Source organism: Danio rerio, chromosome 1, assembly GCF_052040795.2.
Source record: "Danio rerio strain M-AB ecotype USA chromosome 1, GRCz13ab, whole genome shotgun sequence".
NCBI lineage: Eukaryota > Metazoa > Chordata > Actinopteri > Cypriniformes > Danionidae > Danio > Danio rerio.
This window is the reverse complement of record NC_141021.1, coordinates 42177233-42197016: the sequence shown is the minus strand read 5'-3', so window position 1 is coordinate 42197016 and position 19784 is coordinate 42177233. Positions and strand designations below refer to the sequence as shown.

Sequence of the window (19784 nt, the reverse complement as noted above, 5' to 3'; positions counted from 1 at the left end):
CTACCAATTCAAACATTACAACTTGAAGTACAATATATCGTTTCAGCATCGATTTTGCAATGGGCACATCCTCAATAATCACATCACAGTGATTTGCAATGTAGTTGAGATTATAGTTGACCAGCCATTACAGTTAGCAACATAGTGGAGTCATTTTCAATTTTAACCAGAGTGAAAGTTCATTATTTGCATGTGTTTTTAAGGCTCGTGACTGTTACAGTAAATTAAATGTATGTAGCTTAAAGTGTACATTATATATAATTATTTACTCAATGAAAACAATACATTGTTGTTGTTGTTATTATTATACAGTGATTATTTTATTTCTGTTTATGAATACTGTTTGACTCCCCATAAAATCAAAAATCATTGTTTCTTTGAATCTTTTCTTACTGTTGTATTAAACTTTGCTTGTCATTTTTAAAATTAGCCTTCACTTTTTGTAGATGTACTCCCCTCCAGAAATAAATCTTAAATTAATCTCAAAATATGATTTATTTACAAGCTGTTCAAGTCAACTGGTCAAATTGTGTTTATATCGATATTATGCATGGGACGATAACTGTTTTCTAGGTATACCGCGGTTGGGAAAAGTCAGGGTTTTAAAACCGCCAAGATTTTCCACTGTACCGTTCCTACGGCATGTGTACGTTTTTAAAAAAAATTTAAATAATTTTTAAAAAGTTTTTTAGGACAACAGTATCTCCAGCAGAAAATATGTTTTAAATCATAATGAAATCAGTGTTTTTTTTTTTTAAAACAAATGGAGACAGCAGCAGTCAATGATTATTTTTCATTATTTAGCCTGACATATATTTACTGTTCTAAAGTATTTGATTTGATTTGAATTTTGATTCTTGAATTAAAATATATTGTGTTCAAAGGGGGAAAAGTTGTAGTTTTCCCCCCAGATATCTAAAAAGAACATATTTTAGGGCAATTATCACAATAAGGACAAACAGTATTTTTATCCAAGGTTATCATACTGTCAAAATCTTATTGCGGCCCATGCGTAGATACACTCCCCAATCAGTCCCAAGTTTATCTTAAATTAGGAATTCTTTATAAACTATTCAAGTCATCTGGTCAAATTGCATTTATATCACTATATATATATATATATAGCAGTAAAGAAAAATATTGCAATGTCAGTTTTTTTCCAACATTGTGCAGCCCTAACTTGAAATGTCTGCAAAATGACTAATACATTTTTGAAGCAAATTTTAATTTTTAATCATTCATTTAATGAAAAATACAATTGGCCAATGATATATGAATCTATGACCTTAAAATTGGTTATATATCTACAGTGCTCATCATATCCAAGTACACCTCTCACAAATCTATCTTTTAAATTCATATTTCTTCACATAATAGGAAGCTATACAATATTATATTTGTGCATTTACTATAAATTAGTCAGTACTGAAGCCAAATCTGGGGCTTTTCTAACAAAAAAACGTACGATAACAGTCCGAAAACTAGTATACCCAAATTTATGTTATATTAAAATATAAAATACACAAATTATAAAAGGGGGAAAATCAAGAGAAGCGAGGAGTTGAAATTTTTTAGTTAGTTGAAATTTTGTTGTTTTGTTTTGCAATATTTTGCTTGAATTTAATTGTTTTATCTTTCAATTTTTAAATATGTTTAGTGACTAAATTATTATTTTAATAAATATATCTGTTTAATAAATCTGTTTTGTTTAAAAGCACCTAAATAAATTGCAAATAAATAAAAAGCATTTAAATAAAATAAATGTTCACTGAGAAATTAATAAAAATATTCATTTGCAAAATGGTCTGACTGTTTTATATTTACCTCTTCTTATTTTCTAAATACTCTAAACCATTAAGTATCTCGTTTGACATTTTGAAGACAAAATATCAGTAAAAAAAGTGCATCTGAACATTACACTAAAAAAACATGCACTTTTAAAAGGGTAAATCCAGAGAACTGATAATAACAATAAAGTCGTCTTTTAAATGAGTCTTTCCTGAGCTTTAGGAATGATTACTGCCCTCTTGTGGCTATGTTTGGCATCTTCACCATTGGAAGCACAGTACAAAATCTTTATTCAATGACATTTTCTTCTAATCATAATCAAATCACATTAGATCTAAAAGGAACTTTCAAAACTCCATGTCATTCATCTATATTCGTCAAATGGATTTCAGATAACTACACATTTTACAACTGTATAATGACTTTCTCAGCTTTGTCTCACTGCGCTGGCCATTAGCTTCAGATCATCAACCTTCTGTATTCAACCATTAGATTCTTTCTCTATGACACACACACACACACACACACACACACACACACACACACACACACACACACACACACACACACACACACACACCTGCTCTGACAGCTGCTCAAAAAAAAGGCAGATTCACTAGAGACATTAAGAAAAAGTATGAGTCAAATCAGATGGGTCCATTAAATGTTCACACATAAATCCCAATGCATTTCAAAGACAGGCACTGAGATGTGTCGCAAAAGGTGTAATATCACTTTAAGCTGAAATGGAAAGCCCTGGAGGAAAAGCATGTGATGATAATGTCTGTCAGTACGCTTATCACACATGCGGACCATCACCGCCAGGGCATTGGGGATGCTATTGTTAAGATTAGCATAAGTGAAGATGTAGTATTGAGCCGAGACAATAGGCAAGTTCTATACTAATGGGAAGCTCTTTGTCACACTTGGTAAGGGATCAGCTAACATAAATTTTTCAAATACGGATGACTGGAGACCATTTTTCGGATCAGCCAAAAAAAGAGGACACCAATGTAATTTGCTTGCCATTTATTACAAAAACAGCACTGCAAGGCACATTTGGTTTAAACAAACAGAACTTGGAACCTGTCATTTTATTCAATATAAAATGAAGAAATAAACAGCTGAATAAAAATACCTTGTAAGATATTCAGTACTTTGAAAAAATACCACTACTTTTGCTGATAACGCCAAATGTAGTAATCTAACATTATAATTTATACAACCCATATTTATTTTTTTTCTCATTTTCAATGAATGATTCAGTTATCTACTCATAAGTCTTCATGTTTCATAGGTAGGTAGATCAATTTACAGATTTATTCAGTGGCTTATTTTTGATGACTGGTTGTCTGGTACTGGTTAAAAAATGTAATTACTGCCTGCTACAAGTTTCATTTTTGAGCATCATTAAATGCATTTAACAATGATTTTAATCATTACCATAAACCTCAGTGGTTTAATCTAAACTATAAACTGCTATCACAACTATTTGTAACTTCATAACTAACTTAAAATACTACTTGATCTCTTTCTTGATTTTTATGTATTTCAAACAAAGATTTGATTGCAGCATTTCTAAGGATTAATAAAAATATCCATCTAATCACTGTGATTTATAATTATGTTGCATAGTGTTGAGATCCAGATCTTTCAATGATTAAACGTGCATTAAACATTATTCTTTAAATAGAATGTTAAAAAAATATATAATTTATTATAAAAACAAAACTAGTGTAATGTTGTTAATGTCTTTACTGTCGCTTTGGAATTCATTTAATGCATTCTTCCAGAATAAAATTATTTATTACTATTATTTTATGATTATAAATGATCATATATCCATATTATATCCAAATGGAAAACTCTTTGAATCATAGAGTTGAATTGTTACAAAAGCTTTCCATTTCAGATTAACACAATTCTTTTGGACCATTTCTCTTATAAATGAATATATTTAGCAATTTATTTGATCATATGAGTCCATTTGATGCTTAATTCAGCCTATTAAATTTACCATTAAGGTTTGAAAAAAAAAAAAAACATTTTCATTCAATAGAAACTTCTAAATAGAGCTGCACGATATTTAAAAATTCTTATATTTTTATATTTTGTTTATATATATATATATATATATATATATATATATATATATATATATATATATATATATATATATATATGATATATATACGATGGTTTGAATAGCTCTATTTGAACATAATTAATCATTCATTTAGATGGATTGGGGTGATTTTTTTTTAGGCTGAGAAACATGTAAGAAGATAATAAACAAATTGCATACAAGATTTATTACACTAGAGCAACGAAAAAATAATGTAAAATAAACGGTGCTTTATGGTTTTTCAGTAAAGTCAAACAGTATTCAGGTACAGAAATTGAATAATTAAATGAAATATGACACTTTATAGTCTTCATTGTCTTAATAATCCAGTAAAATTATTTTTACAAATGTGCTTTTTGGTTGCTGAATGATTTACGCTGTCTTAAAATGCCTTTAAAACGCATGCAAATTATCATTTTCACTCTGTTATTGGTTAATCTTTGTAATGATTTTGTAATGACTTCACAAATCTCATGTAATCTCAACTGTCGTGTGTGATCAACTATAATCCCAACTCACCATTGCATATCCTGCGATCTGACTATTGCGGACACACATATTGCGATATTGATGCTGAAAAAATATATGAAACGATATATTGTGCAACTCTAGTTCTAAATGATAAGAAATGAATTTTCTGCAATTGAATGGCTTCTTTTAGATTTAAAGTAATTTTTTTATATATATAATTTAATTTACATGTATAGATTTTAATAGTTTTGAATGGCAATGTTCTAATGTTGCAAAAACCTTTTGGATTTCTTTTTTTAAAATGTATGATTTCTGCCACAAATTTGTTATATTTTTAACACCTGGTATTTTATGTTCACATGGCAGCAGGTGTTTTTTCAATGTATTTCATCCATTTGTTTTTCAACCCATTAGAAATCACAGTGAATGCCTTACAAAGAAGAGACAGGACTACCTGGAGTGGCCTGAGTATTTCATGGCTGTTGCCTTTTTATCAGCACAAAGAAGCAAGGACCCCAATTCTCAGGTACCCAAAATTAATTGCCAAATGTTAATACGAAATGTTGACTTGATTTCCAATATGAAATGGGATATCTTTTGTGGTTTTACATTATCTTTTCCCCAATTTCCTCCCATTAAAACCATTTTGTCCCCATTACTATTACCCTAAAAAAAGCTCTGAACAATCCAGAGCTACAGTACCTCAAAGATCTCCAAACACCCTACAGCTTTTTTTGATCAAAGGACACAGACCACTTATCCGCTCCATTTACTTTAAGAACATATTCTGATTTCAGAGCTCTCCTGCTGTGCAACGACCTGCTGGCCAATATAAACACTCACAATATTTAAGTGCAATATTGAAGTTCAGTCAGGCATGATCCTCGGTCAGCTCATGCATGCATCTGTTATTACTCCTAAAGGCGCAAAGTAGGATTGCATATCTAAGAGACAAGAGTTTTGGTGAGCTAAGATATGGGTGCTGTCAGCCTCTTCCCCACTCAGTCATGCTGACAGCGATCCATCACGTTGCATCAGATGAATGTGATGGCACTTGCTGGAACATACTGTAATACATCAGGTGATTGACTCCTGTTCTGTCAGGAGTCCCTTGTTTTTCTAGCAATTCTGGACAAGAACTTGGTGTATCTGGTTACAGAATACTGTAACGATTCCAAGTCTCCAGACCGTATCGGAGGAGAATGTGGCAGATCCTGGTTGGATGACTGCGATATTAGTCATTAATTGAGTTGTGCTAGTTGGGAGAGGACAGTGTGGTTACTCAGGAGTCCTCATGTCCTACATCTCATTGATTCTTCAACCTTTTGGTTTTGTTTGGCATTATTTTTATTGTGTAGTTAAAGGTTTGTTTAAAGTTCTTTATTTTTGTTACTATCCCTAGACGTTTGTTTGTTTGTTTGTTTGTTTGTTTGATTGATTGTTGTTCTATTAGTTTAGTTTGTAATAATTTGCATTCATTGTATTTTGATACGTGATCTCTTTATTTTGTGACTCAAATTAGTGGGTCATAACGATAGTCATATGCACGACTTTCTACAATTTTATAATTGAATTTGATCGTTTAATGTCAACTTTGGTCATAACTTGACAGTCGTGTATCTTATCTTATTAGTTTTATTTAGTCACACATCTTCATATGATGTGAAGTTGGAAGTCACAGTTGATACAACTTATGGCCCATTTCCACTGAGTGGTACCGTACGGTTCTGAACCCTACCGTACCACTCAGTGGAAACGGGCCATAAGTTGTATCAATTCTGACTTCCAACTTCACATCATGTGTGACTAAATACCGTACTGTACCATATCACTTTTTTGGCACCCTTTCGAAAGGGTACCAAACACGAGAGAGTACCAAAAGGCGGAGCTAGACATGCATTTTACAGGTTTACAGAGAAATGTCATTCGCTTGCGTAACAAGCCAGAATGAAAACAAAGGAGCTGCCTTGTTTAAAATACACAGCCGAGAATACAGCATAAATATATATACATATAATAACAAGCAATGGTCGACCCGGGCTCAAACAAATCTTGTCGTCGTCTTGACGAACAGCCACAAAGCCAGAAAGATGAGCAGATTTACCCTGTGCCCCTTATTTTTTTTTACGAGCCAGTCTGAAGCGCGAGCGGTTTCGCTTTCTTGCTTGCGTTTGCCGCGCGTCTATATGTAAAATAACAAACTTCTTGAGCTGATGATAATAACGTGCGCTTTATTATTGAGGTGCTTTTGAAATCCTATCCTGTCAGAAACAGAAAAACGCGATAGTGACACATTCAGAAAGAAAAGGACAAATCTGAGAGTGAAGCGCGAACAAAAGAGTAGCCCGACAAAACTTGGGAGCAAATTGTTTCAGCAACCTGAATAACAAGCAAACTGCCATGTTTATCATCGCCTTCTGGTCTATTCTGAACTGGGGACGACAGAATTACTCTCTAACAGAGGTTACATGTGCTGGTGAAGATTACAGACACAGAAAAAAGGTTTGCACTGACTGTGGGCTATGTTGCGTGATGTTTATAAACCTAAATATGGACTAAATGTATGTTGTGTGTAGTGTTTCTGTAATTAGTAACATCAGAGACTGTAAGGGGTTGTATGTGTTAATATATGAAGCATTTATATATTTTTTTATATAATTGCAGATGTTACAGAAGACTATTTTGCACTGTCATCGATCTCTAGTTATAATCAAATTATGTTTAGAGAATGGTTAGTAATAAACATTTATAAACAAGTATTTATGTGTATAAAACATCTGTTTTGTGAGAAGTGCTTCTCATATGATTTGTGAACGACCTGTACAGCTTTACTGTAGACTTTTATTCGAGCGAGAATGACGTCGACTGAAACTCTCTGTCATACACCAACCCCACCAAAAGGGTACCCTTGGTTGTGGAAAACGCAAGCCTGATAAAGGTGACCCGTACCGACCCGACCCGAGTCGTACTGTACTGTACCAGTCAGTGGAAAGGAGCCATTATGCATTTCTCTTGTGGTGCATGTGCTTGAACTAATGTCAATAGAACAAAATTTTAAATGTAACCAGTAGTGTGGTTAAAAAAGGTATTGATATTTCTAGAATTGTTGATACTAAAATATTTGAAATGATGCATTATCACTTTTCTTTATATATGTACACGCTAAATCTAAGGATGCAGCAATTAACCGGTTTCACTATTAACTGCACCATAATTTGTCACGGTTAATTCATCGAAAAAGCTTCTCAACATTGCGTTTCTGCATGGATGAAAACTTCTGCAACTAAACAAAGTTGTGCCAACTGTGCGGTAGTTCAAAAGTTCAGAGCATGTACTCAGAAGTGATTACGCACACACACTAGATTAACTATGGCTGAGGATATTAACTATGGACTGTTCACATATCCTCTCTTTTGTCTGAGCAAGTTCGCTATTTCCGAAGGAGTGGCATAGTTTGCATGCACATATTGGCCACGATGCAACATACTCAGGCTTTCCAGGCCGGCTAGTTGAAAGAATGGTATGAGCGCACCGCGAGTCATGTTAAAAGAACTGACCTGTGAGCTTCATACTTTGTATGGAATATATACATTTCTACTCCAAAGAGAAAAAAACACAAAAGGAAGATACCAAAAATTTTTTTTATATAGTTGGCTCAAGGTTTTTTAAAGGTTCAAGACACTATCAAGTACTTAAAAAAATAAAAAAAGGATTTATTTTTTTAATTTTTAACTGATTTGTGTATTTTGAGCATCAACCATGACAAAGTTAGCACCTGTCAGCTTTAATTGTGCAGAAAACTGCATAATTTTGAGCTTTTGTGAGCTAATTTCATCTTCCAGGTTTAAAATATATTTTGGGGTGGGATCAAAATCGGTGACGTATCGCAAATCTGCTAGTGGAGAGATGACGCGTCGGTTTCTTATTATCATTCATGGCAGAGTTTTCTTATAATATAAGAAGACCCTGCATCTTAATTATTCATGAGAGCGTGTGCTTTTCAAAGCTCAAGCAGACCTGCCAAGCTGTGAGACTCAATGACTGGGTGAGACTGCATCTGTGAAAGACAAACAGAATTTAGCCGTTTATGAAAGGTTGTAGCTTTATGTGTTTGTTTCCTTGATTCTCAAGGTTTGTTGTATGTTTTTCCCTATGATGCTGTAAGGGCAGATATAGCAAAACTGTTGGTTTGCAGCAAACATTTTTGTTGGGAGAGCTGTATGTGAATTGGAGAATGGCGGACTGTATCTTTTATCACTTAAGTTCATTACCATTCAGACACATCACATAAATCCATGTTGCTGTGTTCTCATATTTTTAAAATTCTCAGGATTACCGACAGGGCTTATGGTTGAAAAAGACATTGCAAGAGACCTGCTGCACTGCTATCCACTGTTTCTGCATTCAGACTCGGGGATTGAGGTGGAGAGAAGTCCCCCTCAATATTCTAATTTTAGCCCCTGCTTTGGCATTATTTTCCAGCAGGATCAGAAATAAAATTGATATATATTTTTTATATCCTCATATTTTGGCCAAAGTACTTCCGCCATGTATAATGCTATCAAAAAGGGCTCCGAAAATCCCCCTGGATTCCTCACACCCAGCCCATGCTCTCTTTGAACTTTTGCCCTCTGGCCGGTGTTAAAAATCACCACCAGAACCACCTTTAAATACTACACATTGATGTTTATTGATTTTTTTTTCTCCCTTTTGTTTTTATTACTGTTGTTTATTATTTGTGTTCTTATTGTCTGAACTGTGTACTTTCTGAACGTCCTTTGCTGGAAGCTGTTATTGGAAAATAACATTTCCTTCTATTTAATTTCAGGTTGGTGCCTGTATCGTGAATCAAGAAAACAAGATAGTGGGTATTGGCTACAATGGCATGCCTAATGGTTGTGATGATGACCTGCTACCCTGGTCTCGCAGCGCAGATAACAAGCTGGACACCAAATACCCCTATGGTGAGTTCTGTGCTTGAACTGGCACAGTCAATTACCCATAATTATAAGACACTCTGCCAAACACACGCTCACACAGACTGGTCAGAATGCACGGCAACTTTAAACACTTGCAGAAGAGGCTTTTTAGATTTCAGACTCTGTCGACGCAGCACATGGTGTCTGTTAACGCAGTGCGGAGATGTGTATGCTCTTTTGAGCACATGGTGGCATTAGTTTTCACCTGCGTGAGGCTGATGGAGGAGATAAAGGTGGAGCTGCTGAGTGAGGGAATGGCCAAGGTCACTTTGTGGCAGCTATTAGCATGAAAAATGGAAATGAGCTGGAGCTGGCGTTCCTGAAGGCGGCACATGCCAACTGTGGACTTTGAATGGGCCATACTGCCAAAGGGAAGGTGTGATCAATCAGTCTGGTGCTCGGCTGATCTTCTGAACTGTTTGTCAGTCACACTTTTCACTCTGGTTTATGTCAGTGAAGAGGCTTGTGTAGATTGTGTTTGTTTTTGTTGTAGCAAAGCCAGCAAAGGTGGATTCCACGAAGTGTCTTAAAAGTTTAATTGAAAACAGAAAATGAGTTTTGGCTTGGTTCTGCAGAGCTCATTTAGTTTTCGGAAGTATTTGTCTGTTTTCATATGATGGTTATTATGTGAATCAGTCAAGTTTAATTCACAATAATACATTTCTGATCTGCTATGATCTGATTTCCAATTGTTATATATTAAATAAGTGGCTAAAAGCACAGGATACATAGATCAGTAATAAATAATGTATTAAAAATTACATCCTAATTTTATCTTTTGAATGATTTGGTCAAGTTTGTGTTTTTAAAAGTTTGATCAAGTTTGACACGTTTAAATTTGGACTGTTTTTGTTCTTGTTCATTGTTTTAAACTTGTAAAACTCATTCTTGAGGTGCAGCTGATCACAGAGAGGTAGAACAGATAATTTAATCCCAGTGTTTTAGCAAATCCTGTTTTGTGTGGATATATTTATACATGTTAGTATGGAGACAAGTTATCACGTGCATGTCAGTCAATTCAGTGGGTGGGGAAAAAACACACTCCTCTGTCCCTTTACGGTGGGCCTCAAAACAAAGACTATAGAAAACTCAAGACCTCTGATTTTCTTATTTTAAATGGGGAAAAGTGTCACGGTCAATATGACAAATTAAGTCCCGCCTACTGGTACAAGAGCCAAGCATCGACCGTTATAGACTGACATTTTTTTCTGGGGGCGAAGCTCGTAACAGACTTATGATAGTTTTTTTGGTCTGCAAAAAGACTGGAAACTCAGCGAATACTTGCTTCACAAACATCAAAAATATATCCACATAAACTTGAAATCTACTTAGAAATTAACCTAGTGAACTGGAAAATGAGTTTTTTTTTGGTTTAGTAATCTGTATGAAACAAATGCGAGGTACAGTAAACGTGTACATGTAAACAAATTTGTCATGTCACATCGTTGTCATTTATGAAGGAGATGAAATTATTTTTTTTAATTTTGTCCTTTTCCTTTATTGGCTGGTTTTATTCACTGTCTATAAAAAACAAGAATCATCTTCAAGGCATTAAGTTGTTCTCAAAAATTTTTAGGAGTTCCCCAGCGAAGTCTTGCATACTATTACGAGCAGCAGGTGTTGAGGAAGGCACATAAAATACTAGGAGACCTCACACACCCCTTAAACAAATATTTTGAGTGGATGCCACTTCATCGATGCCTAAAGACAAAAAGATGTTCCATAAATTGTTATTAATTTACTTTTGTGCGTGAAACAATTAGGTTACGTAATAAATGAGTTGATTGATGGATTGTTATTATTTTTTATTGTTATTTATTTATTTATTAATTAATTAATTAATTAATTTATTTTTGTGTACTTGATGTTAAGTGTTAGTGTTTATTGTGTTAAGTGTGTCATTCTTGTTGTATGTGAAGCACCAGCATGTTGGAATGAATTGCCCCAATGGGATTTATAAAGTTTTAAACTAAACTAAACTAAGTTGTTGATTACTTCAGAAGACCAGCGCGATCAGACGATCATTATCCAGAGGATGATAATGTGTAGAATGGCCATAAATAAGGTTGGTGTCGTGATCTCGTTCTTTTCAAATATGCATGCACACTAGCTTGGGCACCTTGAAATTATGCAGATTTTTGAACGTTTAGAAACAAAACTTATGAGACAGTTGTTGTTTAAGTTTATTGGTGATTCCAAATATGAAATGTAATTGTAAGCTTGGCAAACAGTTTTCCCCATTTAGACAGAATGCCAGAGTATTCTGTTCAAGAGGCATTTCAAAGATGGCCGCAGAGTGAAATGACTTGGCTTAAAGTGCTTAAAATCACTGGGATACAATTTACAAATACAAACTTGTTGTGTTTATATCAATCTCGTGTGACTGTGGACACTATACCTATCACAGTTCTGTCCAAACAGTTTGTACAGGTGGCCTTTAAGACTAAAAATGTGCACTGGGAAAGTATTGCTACATTGTGAATTCAGATTGCAAAAAAAAGGTGAGGACCTTAATGTTTTACAAAATCGTCTTTCTGTAAAATGTATTTATCTGGACTGCCCTGCTTTTAATGTTTGTAGAAATCTCTTTTATTTAGTAAACATGGCCATTAAATTAGATGCTGATATGGGGTTAAATAAAAATCTACAATAGAACAGGATATGGCTCATGGCATATTTATTAAAAAGTCAATGATTCCTATTCCTAACAGTAAGGCACCGAATAATAGTGATGCTCTAATCAGAATTTTTTGCAGCCTAAACTACATACTTTCTTGTCATAATGATCTGCTGATGCCAGTGACAATTATTTAGACTTTATAAATAAATCAGATGTTTGAAGACACAATATATCAACCTCTGACTAGAGAGTCAGTGTCAATAAAAGAAGTCAGTATAGCACAATTTAGCTAAAAATTTTTTTTATAATTGCCATTTTTATAATGTGATGGAAAAAATTAAATTTACAGCATTGTTACTCCAGCCCTCTATGCCACAAGACCCTTATTTTCAATTGCAAATGGTTTAGCTGCTTATTACTATTATTATTATTATTATTAATACTATTATTATTTATTTATTTATTTATTAGTATTTTTTTAATTGTGATGATAATTCACATGGACATGTTTTTTTTTGTAAATGTTTTTACTGTAATTTGATGATTTTAAAACTTCCTTACTTAGTGTTTTGATTGGCTACATGTTTATTTGATGAGGATGCGATGAGCTATATATCTTAAAAGTGGCAATCTACTCCTTTTTCTTACTTCCTGTAAGTCTTTGGTATTATCATCATGTTATTAATGAACACATTGAGTCATTGGATTTAATGTAAAGTCACATCTACCTGGCATTATTTACGAATACAAACATTGTAAAAAATTGTGTTTGGAGTTGTGGCTCATTCATACATAAAGCACATTTTTATGCAGAAGGATGGTACATCAGTTCCATTCAAATGATTTATTTGGCATATCTCGGACTCTCTTATTGCACAAATGGCACAAATATAAACCATTTAGAGTCGGTAGGAAGTCCCTTGTAGCCTAAAAAAATCCTTGTTTGGAGTCTTTCCAGTAAAATTGCCACAAGTACAAGAGAGTAAATGATGGTTAAAATATAAAGGCCACTGGACACCATAGGGAATTTTTAAATGCTGTTTATTAAAAGTGTTTATTTTACATCTCTCTAGAATATTTGATTGTGATTTGGTCAGTTATGTTGTCCAGTGTTGAAAGTAAACTACGCTCCTCCAGGCAACTGATGTCAATGATATACACTTGCTAGGTACATTTGCTGAAGTAAATATTAAAGTTCTAAAATTTATCTTGTGTACAGTTATTTAGCTTGGTCTTTCAGATGTCCCTGACATGTGTTCTCATTTCATACAAATGCAGCTGCTGCCCTTTTGATTCTGTTATATTTATATTGATTTATACAATGTAAGCATATATATGAGATATGTACTGAAAAAAAGGAGAACTTAAGCATTACTTGTATTGTAAGGTTGCAGTGTTTATCAATTGTTTTGTACATTGTAATGGATTAAAATAAAACAAATAGGTGAGATTTTAAAACGGTTTAGTCTCAAATCAATATCTTTGTCCCCATAATTATGTTTGTGGTTAAAAAGTAGGACTATATTGTGCCCCTTATTCATCCAGTTTTAAAAAGTGCTTTCTTTGCAGAAACTTTGCATACAGTGAACTAATAAATTATTTAGGTTTAAATCAATATTTTTTCTCTGTTTTTTTCTTTTACTCTGTAGGAAGCAGCCATTTAATAAGCTCCATACTTTACGTACAGACAATTTTATAGCAAAATAAACCTCGTCAGGGTGAAGCAAGACTCTTCCACTTCACGTCTGAGAACAGATTGTATAATAACAACTAGTTGGATTTACATTTATTTTAGTGAGCAGTAGGGCTGCACAATATTAGACAAACTGATATTGCGATATTTAGTTTGTTTAGAATATATGTTGTGATATGATTATAATTTCATGAGATGACTTTGGAATTAATTCATGTTTTTACATTAATTGGGATTATTTTGTAGAGCAGTATCTGTATAATGTACAATGCAATTGAACACATACAATTTAATTTTATGGTTTTCTATGGAGTCCAACACTATTGAGGTACAGAAATTTGATAATAATAGATAACATAACACTATGGTGTAGAGCAGGCATTTCCAAACTTGCAGGTGTCCTGCAAAGTTTAGTTCTAACCCCAATCACACACGCCTGGGCTAGCTAATCAAGCTCTTACTAGGCTTTCTAGAAACATCCTTGCAGGTGTGTTGAGGCAAGTTGGAGCTAAAATCAAATAAATAAATAATTAAATACAATTAATTTTGGTTTAGGCTGTCATGGTGGCACAGTGGGTAGCACTAATGCCTCACAGTAAGAAGGTTGCTGGTTTGAGCCTCAGCTAGGTCAGTTGGCATTTCTGTGTGGAGTTTACATGTTCTCCCCGTGTTTGCATGGGTTTCCTCCGGGTGCTCCGGTTTCCCAAACAAGTCCACAGACATGTGCTATAGGTTAATTGGGAAGGCTAAATTGTCCGTAGTGTATGTGCGTGAATGATGCATGGATGTTACCCAGTGATGGATTGCTGCTGGAATTGCATCCGCTGCGTAAAACTTAGTGCTGGATTGCTTGGTGGTTCATTCCACTGTGGCGACCCCAGATTAATAAAGGGACTAAGATGAAAAGAAGTCACAGGTATCAGAAAAACCCATCCAAATGAAAATCTGTCACTCTATTTTAGGGTTAAGCTATGCGATGACTCCACAAATCACATGTTTTGATCTGTGGTGCTGATCAACTTTAATCCCAATTTGACATTGCATATCCTACAATGTGCCTATTGCAGATTGACATGTTGCGATATCGATGCTAAATTATATATTGTGCTGCCCTATTAAGCAGCACAGAAGCTTTGCTAGAAGACATTTGAAATAATTTTTGTCATAATTTTGACTTTCTATGGAACTTTTTTTTTTCCTTTTATGGACTTCCTTTGTTTATGCAGTGACAACCAAATAATCAATGTTGTTTGCAGCACCCTCTGGTGCTGAATATTGTCAGTTCAAGACTGTTTTGAGCAACAGAACTGCAATGTTTAAAGGGATCGTTCACCCTGAAATGAAAAGTGACTATTTACACACTCTTCAAGTGGATCCAAACCTTTATGCATTTCTTTATTCTGTTGAACTCAAAATAACTGTGTCCATGAGGTCTTCTTAAAAAGTATGAAAGTTAGTAAATCAATTATGAGAAAATTAAGGCCTTTGAAAGGTATCAAACAGTCTTAATTGCGTTTTAAATTTTGTTCAAGCGTTGTCCAAAGTGTTTGATCCACATTATTGGTTTGGGCTCGGATGGTCCGGCCAAGCTTCTCTGCCCGGGTGATGCCACATAATTTGCTGCAATCGCAGGAAGGTGATGTGATGCTCTTCACAGGTATTGAAACCATAGAGCGAAACAGACGGCAAAATGGGGAAAAAACCTACACTACTGTCACGGTTTGGCTTGGTTACGATTACAATTTATTATCTCAATGCATTACGATAAATTGACAATGCTTTCCATAATTTTATATTTTACTGCACAGTACCACAATTCTTGTATTAAAATGGATATATAAATAAATAAATATATATATATATATATATATATATATACACCTTTAAAAACTCAAGTACATGCACAGACCAACTGATGAAGAATTCTATTTAATAAATTAAGAGAAAGGCCGAAAAGTTGAAAATCTCATTAAGAGAAAAGCCGAAAACCACTACACAACATGAGCTTTTATGTGTTTTAAATACTCTCGTTCGCCTCCCTCGTCATAGTAAGCTATATAATATAGTACATAAGAGATAAATGATGTCAGTACGTAATAAACGGTTATGATTATTACTGAACTGATACTGAATTGTCCTGGCCTGCATCGCGGTGCACAGAAAAATGATTAATTTTGACACCCCTACCTGTCACTGAAAACAACTGCGTAATTTATTCTTTGAAGCTTTGTTTCTTCCGAGCTTATCTGAGTTCTGTTGCATGGTTGTGCTCCATTTAATTTATTTAACTACAACTGTTTATTAAGTTTAAGGTTAATGATTAAGAACTTGAAGTGGTGATGAGGTCTTAAAATCATTTAAGAAAGGCTTTTAAAAAGGGTATTGAAATTAGCTTTAGGATTCCTGCATATACTCTGAATATTATATATATAATATTATGAACCTGTAACCGTTGACTTCCAGAGTAGGAAAAAATATTATGTAAGTCGATGGTTACAGGTTTACAACATTCTTCAAAATATCTTCTTTAGTTTAACAGAAAAAAAGGTTGAGAGCAGTAAAAGGTGAGTAAATGATGGCTGAATTTATTTTTGGGTGAACTACTCCTTTAAACTTTCTTTCATTTATTCATTTTGCTTTGTTCATCAGGGTTTTCCACAGCGGAATGGACTGGCAACTTATCCAGGATATGTTTTACACAGCGGCAGTCTTTCCAGCTGCAACCCAGTACTAGGAAACACCCATACACACTCACATTCACACGCATACACTACGACCAGTTTAGTTTAATCAATTCACCTATAGTCTTGTCATGTCTTTCGACAGTGGGGGAAACTGGGAGGAAACCTATGCCAACAAGGGGAGAACATGCAAACTCCACACAGAAATAACAACTGACCCAGCCAAGACTCAAATCAGCAACCTTCTTGTTGCAAGGCTACAGTGCTAACCATTAAGCCACCGTACCGCCCCTTTAAACTTTTTGCTGTGTAATTGCACATTGCTTTAATCTTCCTTTTTAACGAGCACATTTCAGAGGATTTCAAAAAACAGGACTGTCCCTAGAAAATAGAAATGTATGTATGGTCATCCTATTATAGAAGTCCCCTCTGCTTTGTCAGTAAGAGGATCACCCTGTAATAACACTGATAATGGCATAACGGAATCAAAATATATCATATAATTTAAGATATTTAACTCTTTTGCATTATGCTCAGTTTGCATTATAATAAATCAAGACTTTACATTTTTATTTGCATATTTTTAACAAAGCATGACACTTTGGAGAACTGAATGTTACACTTTTTTGGGCATTAATGTTGACTGCTTAGTTATTTATGCTGATTTAAGCAAATCCAAAGTATGAACAACAACAACAACAACAATAATAATAATAGTCATCCGGGTGCTCCAGTTTCCCCCACAGTCCAAAGGCATGCACTATAAGTGAATTGGGTAAGCTAAAATTGTTCGTAGAGTATGTGCCCACAGCTGGAAGGGCATCTGTTGCATAAAACATATGCTGGATGAGTTGGTGGTTCATTCCGCTGTGGCGACCCCAGATAAATAAAGGGACTAAGCTGAAAAGAAAATGAATGAATGCATAATAATAATAATAATAATAGTGGTTCTTTTTTTCTTTGTACTGTTTGTGTGATTTTGTGCCACTAGAGAGTGCTGAAATACCAAATATCAGTCATATTGTTTTAACTTGATTTCCCTGTGAACATAATGCCACTTTCACCTTGTTCTCTGAAAGAAGATTAGGTTTATATGTCTTAGCCAGAGAGAATAATGCCAGTTGATGTTGTGTTTTGTCTCACTGCAGTCCATTAATAACAATTTCTTGCGTGCTACCTTTAAATAAATGACCGAGCAGTCAGATTAATAGCAATAAACATATATTGAATGTTATTTTGATGGATTTAGGAGCTCAGTCCCTCCCACGTCCACACGCTTGATCATACTCCATCATGAGCATCATCATGCTTTTCTCTCAGATGTGTGTTTGCGTGTGTGTGCACTTCCAGTTAAAATGCACTGTGTGTGTGTGTATTATTGACATCTCTCTTCCATCATAACTACATGCCCCCTCTCTCGTTCCCTCTGCCTTGTGCTGAAGCTCTGCCAAAATAAACGTGTGTCAGGCTGGTGTTTGGTGGTGCAGTGGTAATGTGCCACCGCTGATGGGCCAATTCATTCTCCGTAATTAAGGCGAGCAGAGTGAGTGATTAGACAGAGCTTTTTCTGGGTGATGTTGTGGAGAGCTGACATCTGTTCAGACTCATGCTTTCAAATCTTTTTTTTTTTTTCCTTTTTTTTAACCGTGAACTGGTGACTGGAGCCTTTTTGTGGTGGAACAGTACAAGCCAAGAAAGCACAGTGCATCTTTGTTGCGAAGCAGAAATGTTAATCTCGGCTATAATAACGCATCATGCGTATGTGAGCGCTCATGACCTCTGCATATTGCTAACTGGTCTTTCATGTGTTTGTTGCAGTGTGCCATGCAGAGCTGAACGCCATCATGAATAAGAACTCGGCAGATGTCAAAGGTTGCAGTATTTACGTAGCGCTCTTCCCATGCAACGAGTGTGCAAAGCTCATTATTCAAGCAGGTGAGTGTGTGTGTGAGTTATTGAGTGTGTATGTTTTGGTTTTTCATTCAATATGATATTTTTTTTTTTTTTTACCTGAAGTAAATGGATTATTTATTTAAAAGTGATTTTTATAAGCAGTAGGTGGAGCGTTAATTGAATTTGATCCAGGTTCTTTGCTTGCTCCATATATACTCACCGGCCACTTTATTAGGTACACCCAGGGTTCATACTGTCCTGGAAAAGTCATGGAGTTTTAACAAGGCTTTGGAAAAACAAATAAACAAATAAATGTTTAGGAAAAGTCATGGAAATTTGTTTAACAAATATCTGTTTATTTAAATATATTTTAGATGATAATATTGGGTACATTTTAAATACAATAGTGCAGTTTGTTTCTTCACAAGACATTTGCTCTCTTGAGTGAAAAGCAACTGGCTGTTTAAGCTTTGACTCTCCTTCACTCGCATTCATTGTAGTTTAAGCTACATTTTGAGTGTGGTGTCCAGAAATCTCTTACTACGAAGGTAAGATTCTGTTAGTGCTAAAGGCTAATTTGTACTATTTTTATGACAGTCTTATGAAAACACAAGGCAACATTTCCAAAATATTTTCACATCGACAACAAAATACTTTCTAAAAACTATATTACAGATAAACATAAACTACATAGATTGTCACATATTTGTACGTAGACATTGTAAGAAACATTAGGTCATTAGATTCAACAAGGTACTGGAAATATTCCTCAGAGATTTTGGTCCATATTTATCTGATAGCATCACACAGTTGCTGCAGATTTGTCAGCTCCACATTCATGATGCCAATCTCTCGTTCCACCACATCCCGAAGGTGCTCTGTTGGATTGAGTTCTGGTGACTGTGGAGGCCATTTGAGTACTCATTGTCATGTTCAAGAAATCAGTTTGAGATGATTTACGCTTTATGGCATGGTGCTTTAACCTGGTTATGCTGGAAGTAACCATCAAAAGGTGGGTACACTGTGGTCATGAAGGGATAAACATGGTCAGCAACAATACTCAGGTAGGCTGTGACGTTGACATGATGCTCAACTGGTACTAATGTGCCTAAATTGTGCAAAGAAAATATCCCCCACACCCTTACACCACCACCACCAGCCTGAACCTGAAATGTATTCAGTGGACACAAGCCCTAAGCATGTACTTCTGTTCTGGTAATAGCATTAATGTTGCATATTGCAGCAAGCGTGTTCAGCGTATGCCTGACTGTAATGTGTTTTTCTGTGAGGGTGGATGGGGCAAACTGAAATGCCTGTTACAGTTTTTACAAGCTGCATTGTTGAGCACAGTGGCAGTAAGAACGTGACATTTCACATAACTTTATTTTACAAACATGTAATTTCTTAATAACCACAGTAAATATTTCCGTTTATAATGCATACAGAAATGAAAGCCTTGTGCCGAACGATTCTATACACTTATTGTTATATATATTTTTTAATTGTGTCAAACTCTTGTAATTTCTCAGAAATT

At 34.7% G+C, this 19784-nt stretch overlaps 1 protein-coding gene across 3 annotated transcripts in view; it reads left to right on the top strand.

Moving 5' to 3' along the window:
- dctd (dCMP deaminase) overlaps positions 1 to 19784 on the top strand; it is a 46276-nt gene that overhangs the window by 1160 nt on the left and 25332 nt on the right. For all 3 annotated transcript variants that reach the window (XM_087235640.1, NM_001017639.1, XM_087235639.1), the window contains 3 exon segments: positions 4799 to 4910; positions 9213 to 9348; positions 18176 to 18292. In XM_087235640.1, the coding sequence (XP_087091766.1) occupies positions 4799 to 4910; positions 9213 to 9348; positions 18176 to 18292 (365 nt within the window).